The sequence below is a fragment of the Alnus glutinosa genome, chromosome 8 (genome assembly GCF_958979055.1).
Source record: "Alnus glutinosa chromosome 8, dhAlnGlut1.1, whole genome shotgun sequence".
Taxonomy (NCBI): domain Eukaryota; kingdom Viridiplantae; phylum Streptophyta; class Magnoliopsida; order Fagales; family Betulaceae; genus Alnus; species Alnus glutinosa.
The window spans coordinates 11,979,375-11,992,572 of record NC_084893.1 but is presented as its reverse complement, the minus strand read 5'-3'; the positions used below and the strand labels follow the sequence as shown (position 1 = coordinate 11,992,572).

The 13,198-nt window shown below is 39.0% G+C and overlaps 1 protein-coding gene across 2 annotated transcripts in view; it reads right to left on the bottom strand.

The window, feature by feature from the left end:
- LOC133874841 (uncharacterized) overlaps nucleotides 1-12,755 on the bottom strand; it is a 39,933-nt gene extending 27,178 nt beyond the window's left edge. Inside the window, exons 1-6 of one of the 2 annotated variants that reach the window (XM_062312723.1) lie at nucleotides 12,402-12,755; nucleotides 7,955-8,153; nucleotides 2,850-3,158; nucleotides 2,652-2,741; nucleotides 1,336-1,818; nucleotides 1,056-1,163 (exon numbers count right to left, since the gene is read on the bottom strand). In XM_062312723.1, coding sequence (XP_062168707.1) covers nucleotides 1,056-1,163; nucleotides 1,336-1,818; nucleotides 2,652-2,741; nucleotides 2,850-3,158; nucleotides 7,955-8,153; nucleotides 12,402-12,628 — 1,416 coding nt within the window. In that variant the 5' untranslated portion in view covers nucleotides 12,629-12,755. The remainder of the gene's footprint in view (nucleotides 1-1,055; nucleotides 1,164-1,335; nucleotides 1,819-2,651; nucleotides 2,742-2,849; nucleotides 3,159-7,954; nucleotides 8,154-12,401) is intronic. The other variant, XM_062312724.1, reaches the window with a different exon arrangement.
- Between the last annotated feature and the right edge of the window lie 443 nt (nucleotides 12,756-13,198).

The window sequence follows — 13,198 nt, the reverse complement described above, 5'->3', positions numbered from 1 at the left end:
TTCTACCCTCTGCCCTGCAACCACAGCCGCAAAAGTTCGTTGGGCCTCCACCGCCCGCACCTGCCCTTGAAGATGCCTGTTTTGGTGGCCTGCAATTCCTGCCGGTGCATAATGTTTCACCAACTTCCTCAATTGTGAAATACAACTCCCCCATCCACAGCTTTCTTGTCCTTCCGGTATGATTATATAGCTACGTGCCATATTTAGTAATCTCCAAAAATTGCCCATAATGATTCTGATGTTTCTGACAATGAATCTTCAATAGATGTGCGTAGCCCAGAATATTTGAGGGGTTAAAGTTAAACAAACCCAAAAATTAGAAACGCAAATCTAATAATTATCAAACTAGGGCCTACTCCCTCCATCTCAAAACAGCATGCCTAGATTTATAAGGCAAACTCAAATATCAACAAAGAGCCAAGCTTAGACCCAAGTAATCATTTTGAATAATCCACAACTTCTGCAATACATTGTGTTTTTAAAATATCTTTCTCTGTGGCAAAAAGCCCATTATCATATGTTAATAAATGAACCTTATTTTGAAAAGAATACATAACACATAAGAATCTATTTCTGAGTATTAGTGGGTTATTTCATGGTCACAAGACATTACAAAATGACTTAATCAAAACTATTTCGATTTTATACAGACTGGTGTTAGGCATGAGGCAAGAATTAAACCAGACACTAAGAATCTGAACACCTCAAGATGTCATAAATGTCTATTGTTCTACTTTGATCCAAATAATTTCCTTTGAAGTCCTCTGCGTTCTCATTCAAAGGAATTTCCTTTAATGTGCGAACCTTTTTTCCTTTTGCTTTTTTCTCACATTAAAGTTTTGGCATTCTCATTCAAAGTTTCTCTATATACATATAACAACATTTTACAACCAAATTCAGGAACTAGCATCCCGAATTTATTTAAATTTATGCAATGAGGATGCATCAACATCAGCGAAGATGTAATGAAACCCAAACCATTAGAAAATTCTTATTTTAATTCTCAGCTCACCCCCGGTTATTAAAAAAAATAAATAAAAAATATCTCAGCTCACCAGAAGCATCAGTCTGCTCTCCTTCAGCGTGTGAATACACTTCGATAACAGCCCTTGTATGGCAGCCAGGAGTCCTTGTCTCACCTTTTTTGCTGGATGAACACAAATCTGACAAACATTTAAAACATTTGGTCAACAAATAAATAAATTAAGAGTAGTTAGCATATAAAAAACCCCAATAATTTGTGATGGCTGCAACATAGCCATGCTCAGAGAAAAACAAAAGGCTGTAGCGTAGCCTTAAGGAATAAATACAATCAAATCAAAGATAAGAACATACATGTGGAAAAGTTGCAGCTAAAAGTTTGTTTACATGTGCTGAAGTTTCCTCAATCCAATCTTTTGTACGATTCACGTGCAAAGATCCAATCCCCTCTCCAAAAATAGTGCTTCTCTCCTCTTTGACTCCAGCTTTGGGGGCACCTAATTTTAGTGCTTCGGCACTTGAATCTTCTGCTACTATTTTAATTTTCTCTTGAGCTTTATCCGGCAAACTGCGGAGTTCCTCCAGAAAGGATTGTGTAGATTTATGCTTACTCGAATTAAAGTCCGTAACAAAATCTATTGACACATCAAGGCTAGATATATTAGCATCATCCTGAAGGACTATCATAAGATACTCAGCAAAACCTCTAATTGCTTGATTAATAGCTTCAGCACTTCCACCAGCTCCACTTATCATTGTTTTTGAGGCATGCAGAACTTTGGCAAATTTACTAACAACACCAGGTAAAAAGAATGCCAATGCATCTGCACTACCCACCTACAGCAAGAACACCAATGGATTAAAACTCACCCTGATTTTCATACATGAACAAGCACAAATTCACAAGAAAACTGGACACAGGAATCTCTCAGCCCAAGGCAGACAAGCTGACGTGCATGTAAATAACAATCTTTTCCACTAAAACTTGTTCCTTTAAATAAGTAAATATGGCCAGAGAGCAGAAACGAAAAGACTGAGTAAAATTATGACTAATAACAACAGTAATTAGAATAACAAACCAATAAAATCCAAAGATGTGCGCTTTGATCCTTTTGAACAATAATTTAGTCTTGGAGGACCAAACAATGGTCTTCTTCTTAATGGAAATGGCTCTTCGCAACATTTTTGGGAAGCGCTTTTCTGCTATCCTACTTAAATTATTCACGTAATTTAATGAGAAAATGATAAATCCAAGTAATTTAAAGTTGACTTCAGGGAAATAGATTCCAAACTTTACATGAACAAAATAATCAATATCGCAATCCAAGGCAGTGCGCATGTTGGTTACCACAAAATATATTCAATTTATAGAAATTGATTAAGAAAGGAAAACAAATAAAATACGATTGAAAGTGTCATTAAAGTGGTCTTGGAAAGAATTTGAGATCTTAGCGTCCATCTACCCTTTTAAAGCACGTGAATCCCATTAAAGGTTCACATAAATCACAATCCAAGAATTATATTTTGAAACAACCTTATACTCTCTTTCTGTTAGCATTAACAGTTCAAACTCATCAAGGCTATGTGCAATTTGATTAAGGAAGAAGAGCACAACTGTAAACCATAATTTAAAACCCATAAGAATTAGGAACCGAAAGTGACAAAATAACCTTAGCAACAAGCACACGTAGGGTTGTAAAGGCTTCAATGCGAAGTTTTGCGCTGCCCCGATGTCCTCGTGCAGCCTCAGTATCTGCAGCCTTTGCATAAAAACATGTTGAAATTAGAAAACCTAAGACAAAATGAAGTATTCCAAAGTGAATCGACTATTGGGAACAAAAAAAAAGAAAAAAGAAAAATCGATGTACTTGGAGAAGAAGTGATAGCCAGTGTCCAACAGCAGTAGACGCAGTTTGAGACTGAAGAAATGCAAGCAAACATTCTTCTGATTCGGAATAATTTTTTGTAGATGTACAAAGTGAAGTTTCCACAGATCCACTTTCTAAAAGTGTAGGCAAACCAAGAATTTGTTTACATGAGCAAGACTTATCAGAGCATGGGAGTAAACTCAAAAGCAAAGCCCTAAAACACTTGATTACTCCTTCACGAAACTCTTCTGAAGCCTCAGAGAGAGGAAGCAAAGCACCGTAAGTCAATTTTTTTAGCACCACAACCATCTGCAAAAGCACATTATCAAACTTTTCAAAAGCAAAACAGAACTAACATTCACACAAAACTGCACAATTAGGGGACAGAATTGCAAATAAAATTGCATCACAGCTTTTTATATAGTTTCTCCTACGGGCATAGCTTAAAAGGCAATGACCAATTGTCGCAAGTAATATTTCATGCCTTCTGAGGCCATTGTCACTGTCCTTTAAAAATGGATAGACATCCAAATGATCAGACATTAACCCTCTGTTTGTTTAGGCGGATCAAGAGGGAAGGCACAGAGCCTGGAGGGGAAAGGGTAAATGCCTTTCTTAGGTTGAAAAGATGAAGAGGGAAGGGAGGAGGGGAAATCCCTCTGGCCCCACAAAACCAATCCAACCAATGCTTGGCTGATTAGGGGAGGAAGAGAAGGGTTTATAAGACAAGTCTGAAATTTATTTTGTCCTGATTAAAACCATTTAAATCAGGATACAGTTGTAAAATTATATATTTACACTTTACCCTCATGCTTTCCATTCCTCCTACCAGATACAACACAAATGTAGCTTTGGTTGATCAAGAAGTAAAGGACTGCTTAAGCATTAATAATTCGAAAGAGCAATCTATAGGGCTCATATATTATGTCGTGAATATAATGTATCTATAATGTCCAAAAGCTCTAACCGCCACAATACCTGTGCTAGAAAAATAAATAAATAAATAAAAAAGGGCACAATTATCAAATTATGAAGCACTATAGTTTTTTCTTTTTTTAATAAGTAATCGAAATATCATTATAAGCATAAGGCACCTTAGGTACACAAAAAGTATACAAGACAAAACACCTAGCTAGCTTGAAGGAAGGAGAAAAAAAAAAATAGGAAATCTTATTTTTTGATAGGTAAGTAGAGAAATTTTATAAAAAGCGTAAAGACGCCCCTAAGCATATAGGAAGTATACAAAGGAAACACTAAAATAGGAAAAAGAAAGAAAAATAAAATAAAATACCATCAAAACCTTAAAACAGAAGGAAACCCAAACACCCCAACAGGAACCAACCCACAAAACCCAGAGACCATTACATCACAACAAGGGCACTCTTGCCTTTGCCCCAGCTAGAACCAAAACCCCTAGCATCAAATTAATCAAGCACTCTAAGTTTTCCACATCTCTACTCACTTTAAACTTAGGAGTGGAGACTAAAACCTCTTGATGCTGCTCCTCATCAACTTGAGCCAATAATTCCAAAAAGCCCTTCACAGCAAGGGTATAGAAGAAAAATGACTGAAGCTCCTTTATTTTTTGGAACCTCAACCCAGTTCCGTCGTGTTGCTTGCGCAAGATTCAATCAAGTTGGAGTGGTCTTCTCCAGCTATGGTAAGTTTCGTGATTGGGTCTGTTGCTTTTGGTGCTTTTCATACAGGGGGAGTTTCTTTGGGTGACAAGAAGGATTCTCGAATGGATGTGGTGCATAGGCCGCAGTTTGTGAAGAAGCCCCAAGTTTTGTCAGGTATTCAGTCCTCTCCGACAAGTCCTGATGACGATGGTCTAGTCCCTCCGTTGGACGAGATTCACAGGTCACAGTCTGTTAAGAAGACCCATACCACAATGAGTGTTGATGTGGGTTTTCTCCGGCAAGGTTTTCTAAAGCCAAGGCCCTCTAGGTCTCGAGGATGTTCTCCAACAGTCCCTCACCCCCAATAGCTATCGAAGGTTTCTTCAGAGCAAGTCAGTGATCAGAAGGTTTTGTGGATGGTCCTCACTTGCCTGTAGTGACGGTTGTTTCTCCCACCTATTTGAGTTGTAGCTCCTCAAGCATTCCCACCGATGACAATGATGGTGTGTCAAATGGTGAGAAGGTCGAGGTTCCCTCCTTGGAGTTTCAAGATGCCATTAAAGAGGACCTTCTTCGGATTGTAAAGCTTGTGCTTCCAAAGAACACAAAGGTAGGAAGGAGGTGTTGAATCTAAATAGCTCTATTAACTATAGCGATGCAAGCGTGTCTTCTCGGCAAGCGAAAAGCAAGGCTCACGTGCTGTAGCGTGTATGCTCCATGTGAGTTCTGGGTTTTAGGGTTGAGGGTTTATTTGTGTTTCTTCTTGTGGGTAGTTTTGATTGTTCTTGTGTATACTTCATGTCTACGTAAGAGCGCCTTACCCTTTTTTTATATAAAATTTATTACTTATCAAAAAAAAAATGACTCAAGCTCCTCCAACGTCCTCTCGCGGTCCTCAAAATTTCTATCGTTCATTTTCCTCCAAAGGCACCACAAGAGGCAAGGAGGCACCATCTTCCACATAACAACACTCCAAATGCTACCAAAAGTCCACCAACAAGCAACCTCACAGTGGAGAAGAAGATTGTCCACGGACTCCCCATTCCTCTTACAAATACAGCACCTGTCAATCACAATGACACGTCACTTCCTAAAACTATCCACAGTAAGAATCTTTCCTATGGCCGCCGACTAAGCAAAGTCACCCTCAAAGAAGTCTTAGGCCACCAAATACTCTTCCATGGGAATAGTGTCGTCATTATGAACCAGGCCACTGTAGAAAGATCTAACATTGAACAACCCTTTTTTGGAGAGGGTCCACCAAAACTTGCCTTCCCCTTCCCGTCTCCTGCTAACCGAATACAAGAAGCTGAAGAACAAGGCAAAGATATCCACCTCCCAATCATAAGCCGCTCTAACAAACCTAACGTTCCACTAATTGGAGCCACAAGAAAGCTCCAACTAGGCCGCCACAGAGGTATCTTTCGCGCAAGCAATACCATATAAATATGGAAAGGCTTCCTTTAGGGCCTTATCCCCACACCATAGGTCATGCCAGAATCTAACCTTGGAGCCATCTCCTACCTCAAATCTATTATGACTTGAAAAATTCCCCCAACCCCTCCTAACATTCTTCTCAAACCCCACCCCATACGCCCCCCATTGGGCTCATTAAAACACCACCCACCCCACAAATTGTCAAATATTTTGGAGTCCACCACAACTCTCTACCAAGCCTCTCTCATGCACATAGCGCCATAACCATTTTCCTAGAAGAGCACGATTGAACATCTGCAAGATTGAAACCCACTAGAAGTTAATTGTGGTTAACTGGATTGAGAAACTTCAAAGGGATATTTTGTAGGGTGGAATTGGTGACAAATTTAACTTTTGTTTATTTGGTTGGTCAAAGATTTGTACTTCAATGTCTTGCGGGCGTTTGGGAGTCAAGAAATCTGGTTTGGTTTAACTGAGCACTTTTGGGGAAATGGTTGTGGTGTTACGTTACGAAGAGGGAGGCTTTGTAGAGGTCGGTGGTGGAAACTAAGTATGATAGCATGAGGGGAGGTTGGTACCCTAAGGAGGTAGTGGGGACCTTTGAGTGGCAATGTGGAAACATATTAGGAGGGGTGGGAAGTCTTTTCTAGATTTGTTAAATATGAAGTGGGCAATGGATCAAAGATCAAGTTTTGACATGATTTGTGGTGTGGGTACCAACCCTTGAAGGTTATGTTTCTAGAATTATTTAGTATTGCGCAATGTCAGGAGGCGTGGGTGGAATGTGCAGTTCTCTAATGGAAATCTTCAATGGAATATATTTTTTACCAGACCAACGCAAGATTGGGAGGTGGATTTGGAAAGAAAGAAAGACATTGGGAGGTGGATTTGGAAACTTCTTTCTCTGGTCTTTTGTACTCTATCAGGCGGAGACAAGGAGATGATTAAACATGTTGGATTCCCTCTAAAAGGCGAAAGTTGGAAGTAAAATCCTTTTATCATGCGTTTTCTATTCTTGTAGGCTCCTTATTTCCTTGGAAGAGTATTTGGAGAAGGCTCCTTCAAGAGTAGCATTTTTTGTGTCGACAGAAACTCTAAGGAGGATCTTAACTCTGGATAACTTTAGGAAGAGGAGAGTCATAGTGGTAGACTAGTGTTGTATGTGTACGAGTAGGGAGTCCATAAATCTTCTTCTTCTTCTTGATTGTGATGTGGCAAGAGAGTTTTGGGTTGCGCTATTCCGTCCTTTTGGTGTAGAGTGGATTATGCTGAGAAAGGTAATACAGTTATTGGATAGTTGGAGAGGACAGGTAGGAAGGAATAACATATTAGAAGTTTGGAGGATAGTTCCTCTATGCATAATATGGTGCATTTGGAGAGAGCGGAATGCAAGAAGTTTTGGAGATTACAAGATTTCGGTGGCAAAACTAAGTTCAGTTGTGTTCAAGTCCCTATGCATGGATGGCAGTGTATAATAGTCCTCATTTTTCTAGTTTTACAGAATTTTTGGACTTTTGTTCTTCTTTTTCTCCCTTTTAGGGGATCTATCATGTATACTCTTGTGTACATGAATTGCACCCCTATGCGCTTGCTAATGAGATTGATTTACTTATCAAAAAAAATATATAAAAATTCAAAAAGTGTTGAGAAGCTAAAACCGTAGGCTAGAACATAAACCAAGCCTCACATCACGTGTTCATAGAGCAGTCAAAACTATCTAAAAAGAGAAGATGAAGAAAAAAAATAGTACGTATTAGTGAGGCCTAAGGTTAAGCATCGAGCGACAAGCTAAATGTATTGAAAAGGTCAAAATAAATTAGAAAAATATAGAGAAGCCTATGTAGCGGTTAACAATGGAAACCTCAAATTTGTCTTATATTTTTGTATCTGCACTATCCTTGTTTCAAAGGAATTACAAATTTCTTCCAATGGAATGAGCAACATAAATCACCCTAATTAGTTGCCTTGATAAAACAGAATACCATAGATATTGATCTTCTACATGAAATGGAACAAGTACAACTTGAATAGCATTTACAACCAGAGCACCTGATTCACGGATCTAAAATGACATTTCTTCAGAAGTTCTTCCAGACATTGAAGCACACCTTCTGCCACGTAATCACTCACTTTACGAGGCATCTTTTGGAAATCAGGCATCACAAACTTTTCTTCAGTATCAACCTTCTGTGGGGATCTGCAATCAATTGATGCATCCAATAGAAGCAGCAATGGGAACAAGATGTAGCTGAATCACAGATGAAGAAACCAACGTGTCAAATATCAAGATATCAAGAACAGAATATAGATGATAGACTCAAGGAAATTCAGAGATGGAATAACATTATGATCTTTTTGTTAATTCCACTAGAGGAAGTATAAGTTGAAACACATACCAATTTTACCACCATAAACCTTGGAAAATACAATCTTAATCAAAAAAATATTTTGGTAAGCATAAGCAATGATAATTATCATTGAGTACATAGCTTCAAACGTTGTTTGAGAAATGTCATTAAGAAAAAAGTCATAGTCCTCTATTTCTTTCCCACTCTGCACCCTGTCTCTATTCTCTACTTTCCTTCAAAAAATCTGTCCCCAGTTCTCCATATTGTTTTTTTTTTTTTTAATGAGTGTCAGTTCTCCATATTGTTTTTTTGATGAATAATAATTTATTAGAATAAGAAGAAAAGCTCTCGTACACAAAAAGCATACAAGAGAGACAAGAGAGGCGCAACCACCCTATTGGGGTCAAAAATCTAAAAAGTTAACAAGATCTACAAAATTGGAGGAAGAATAACTAGAAACAAAAGTTACAGCACAATCTAAAAGGGTTCTCAAGGAGGATGATTTTAATAGTAGCACATTAGACTCACAGTTCTCAAAAAGACGTTGATTTCTTTCTCTCCAAATGCTCCATATTAGTAAAGTAGGGATGACTTTCCAAGTGGCCTCTTTGGATTGTCTCTACCCTTGTGCCTTCCAACACTGAAATAGCTCTAGGATATTTTTTTTGATAAGTAAAACATATAATACGAAAAGTAGCTCTAGGATTTTTTTTTTTTTTTTGATAATTAAGAGAAATATCATTAAAAAACGCAAAGCGCAATCAAGTACACAGGAAGTATACAAGAAAGGCATCTAAGAAGAAGAAGAAAACAAAACAAGGAAATCATTAAAACTAATCACTAAAGGTGCGAGGAACGCAGTCGTCCAAGAGAATAAAGAATGAAAGAAAAAGGAAATGAGTTCCTCAATGGTTCTTTCTTTGTCCTCGAAGTGTCTATCATTGCGTTCCCTCCACAAGCACCACAAAAGGCAACAAGGAACCATCTTCCACAAGACCGCACTCCGAGAGCGACCACCCGATCACCAGCAAGCAAATAAATCTACCACCCGAAGAGGCATAACCCAAAACAGACTGAAGCGACTAAAGAATGCATTCCATAGAGCGCGTTCAACCTCGCAATGGAGAAGAAGGTGATCCACAGACTCCCCATTAATTTTGCACATGCAACATCTATCAATCAAAATGACACACTTCTTTCTGAGATTGTCCAAGGTGAGGATCTTCCCTTGCGCTGCCGTCCAAGCGAAGAAAGCCACTTTCAAAGGAGCCTTGGTCCGCCAAATACTTTTCCATGGAAAATGAATAGCCTCTTTGCAAGCAAGAGCCTTATAGAAAGATCTAACATCAAATTTCCCTTTGTGAGAAGGAGACCACCAAAGCTGGTCTTCCCCTTCACGATCCACTCTGGAGGAGTACAGCAAAGAGAAAAAGGAAGCCAAAACAATCACCTCCCAGTCGTGGGCCGCTCGAAAGAAGCTAAACATCCCACTGATAAGACCCGCTCACCACAACCAAGTGGTCTGCAAGATGTGCATCCTTGTCACAAGCTATGTCATACAAAACTGGGAAAGCTTCCTTGAGGGGCATCTCACCACACCACACATCATCCCAAAAACAGATCCTGGACCCGTTTCCCAAAATAAGTCTGGTATGGCTACGAAGCAAACTCCACCCCTTCTTAATGTTCTTCCACAGCCCCACTCTGTGAGACCCAGGGGGGTCTAAAGAACATCAACCAGCTCAAGTAGAACCGTATTTTGCATCCACAACAGATTTCCACCAAGCCTCTCTCTCATGGGCATATTGCTAGGCATGACCCACAAGATTCCAAATAAAGTGAAAACCAAGTGTCAAATCCTGCTAGTAAACTCGCAATGGATGAGGAGGTGGTTTAGGGTCTCCCAACTCTTCTTGCAAAGACAACACCAATTGACAAGGGTAAGACTTATCAATCGTGAGGATTTTACCCAATGTTGTCACCCTCCAAACAGTCTTCCAAGGAAAAAGGGAAGACTCTCCAAACTATAATGTATCGTAATAGCCCTTCACTTCAAACCTATGATTACGTGCTGGGGACCACAACATTTTATTTGTCTCTCTCGGATGGATTTTCAATGAGTATAAAACATCGAGGAATGCAAGAAGGGGCTCAAGCTCTCGATCTTGGACCGCCCAAAGAAAACTCAAGTTCCAATGGACATAAGTCTCGGAAGAGTCCATATAATCCGACACTAAAGCCTCTTTGTCATGATGTATATGGTCTTGGAGAGTCACTTCCCACACCAAACATCCTGCTAGAAACGAAGGCAAGACCCATCCCCTACCCTGTAGGAGACCAAGTTCGAAAAGCATCCATGCAATTTCTAATATTCCTCCAAAGACTCACCCCATATGGAACTTGAGTTTCCTCACAACACCAGACCCCTCTCTAGATCTCATACTTCTTAACAATTACCTGTCTCCATAAGGAATTCTATTCTTGAGCAAATCCCCAACGCCATTTACCCAATAAAAATTTATTAAATAGCATGAGGTTTCTCACACCCAACCCTTCTCTAGGAACAGGGGAGCAAACAGTCTTCCAGTTCACTAGATGGAGCTTATGCTCGCCATCAAAACCATCCCAAAGAAAGTCCCTTTAAATACGCTCCAATATTGTGGCTATACTGGCTAGTAAGTGGAAAAAGGACAAGTACGTAGGTAAGCTGGAAAGCATGCTCTTGATAAGGGTTAGACGACCACCTCGAGACAAATAGATCTTCTTCCAACTACCCAATCTTCTGTTCATTTTCTCAACTACCCCATCCCAAATACCTTTGCACTTGAAAGGAGCACCCAGGGAGAGACCCAAATATTTTAACCGCAGAGAAGAAATACTACAATTCAGAATGTCAACCAACTCTTTCTGATTCGATACTTGGCCCACCACAACTAATTTTGACTTCCAAAGGTTGACCTTCAAACCCAAAATAGCCTCAAAACACAGGAGGGTTCTGGCTGGAAGGGCTTGACGGGTTCTTTTGCTGTTTTTGGGGTTATGGGTTTGTAAGAACTCTATTGTATACTGTCTATGTACGTATGGGCGCCTTACGCTTTTCTAATAAATTGCAACCTTACTTATAAAAAAAAATAAAAAAAAAAAAAAAAAAAAAAAAAGGCAGTACTCCTAGTTCTACCACCAATCCACCAACAAGCAACTCAAATTCAACCCTTTTGTTCCCTAATATTATTATCATTGTCTTCTTTAATCTCTTTGTAAGTAAAAAGAAAAAGGTTTTATAACCATGTGTCCCATGTGGCTATATTTCATCCACATAAGTAATGTTAGAAGAATTCATTTCATAATTTTGGAAGGATGGAAGGTGAGGTCGTAAGATACAAGACCCTTTGGGCTCAGACATACCCAGCACAAGTGAAGAAATGTTAGGGTAGTTTCATGTCCAACACAGTTTTCAACACGGACATGGATCCTTTTAACAAGTATTCTTGCTACTTCCATTTCAGAACAGCATCTATTTGGAAATTTCGGTGACTTCCCAGCTAGAAGAAGATGACCCAAAAATATGTGTGTGTGTGTGTGTGTGTGTGTGTGTGTACTATATGTATCAAAACAAGATCTCTCTTCCTTAAATTTGTGTTCATGGGTTCTAGTTCCTGAGAACACCCATGCTCTTCCACCAGTTACCTCACACCAATATGTTGCTACACTCGTACCAAAAAATTTATCCCTCAACCAATCAAAAGTAAAGCTAAGAAGTAAACCAAAACAGAATTGTTGTTATCCAAAATGGGTCTCCAAAAATTTTATTCATAGACCAAAAAGTTTCATTCCAAGAAACAAACAACAAAAAAATAGAAAATGATAGTACAGCTCAAGAATTACAATTTATTCACCCAAAAAAAAAAAATTGTCAAGGTGTAAAAGAGCCTAAATCAATGACTAGTACGCACCAATTCATATTAATTCACAAATATGTATTCCAAGAAACAAACAATAAAAAATAGAAAAGGACAGTACAGCTCAAGAATTATGATTTATTCATCCAAAAAAATTCAAAATTTTCAAGGTAGAAAAGAGCCTAAATCAATGACTAGCATGAACCAATTCATATTAATTCATAAATATGTATGTGAGAAATGGCATACTCGAAGAAGTGCTGGAGAGCTGAGGACGGAGAGCTGCCAAGAAACTGAAGCATAGCGGGGATCACAGGGGTGTGCTTCTTAGGGTTTTCAACCAGCTCCAAAAGCTCTACGCAGTAGGGTTTTAGCTGTGCAAACACCCGGCTTCTGCTCCCCTCTTCTCCTTCTTGTGCTTGAACTTCTTCTTCTTCATCAATGAAGACGCCAGTAATCCTATCGGTTTCGTCCATTCGAAGGCTCCAATCAGAGACACAGGAGCGATTGAGAGGGGAGACCGCGAAGATTGAAGAAGAAGTGGGAGGGGTCTGATCCCGGGCGATTAAACGGACTCATGTTAGGGTTTATCGACAAAAATTCGAGGAAAAAATTAGAGAGGATAATTCTACCGTCGGTCCTTGTGGTATGTTATAATTTTTTTTTATTCCCTATGGTTTAAAAAGTTCATGGGAGATCTCTGTGGTATGCAATAATTACGTTTTACTTCTTGGGTCGATTTTCTATCCACCATTTTGACGGAATCTATTAGCCTTACACGTCAGCGCCAAATGTCGCCAATAAAATAGCGACATATGTCCATCTTAATAAAAAAATATAAATTTATTAAAACATAAATAAACTTATTTTTTAAAAAAAAAAAAAAAAAAAAAAAAAAAAAAAAGGGCAGGCCAAGGAGTGCCCAGGCCACCCCTAGATCTACTGGCCACCCTCATTGGCTAGGGGTGGCCCAGACACCCCTTAGCTTGCCTTTTTCCTTTTTTTTTGTTTTTTTGTTTTTAAAAAAATAAGTTTTTTTTTTAATA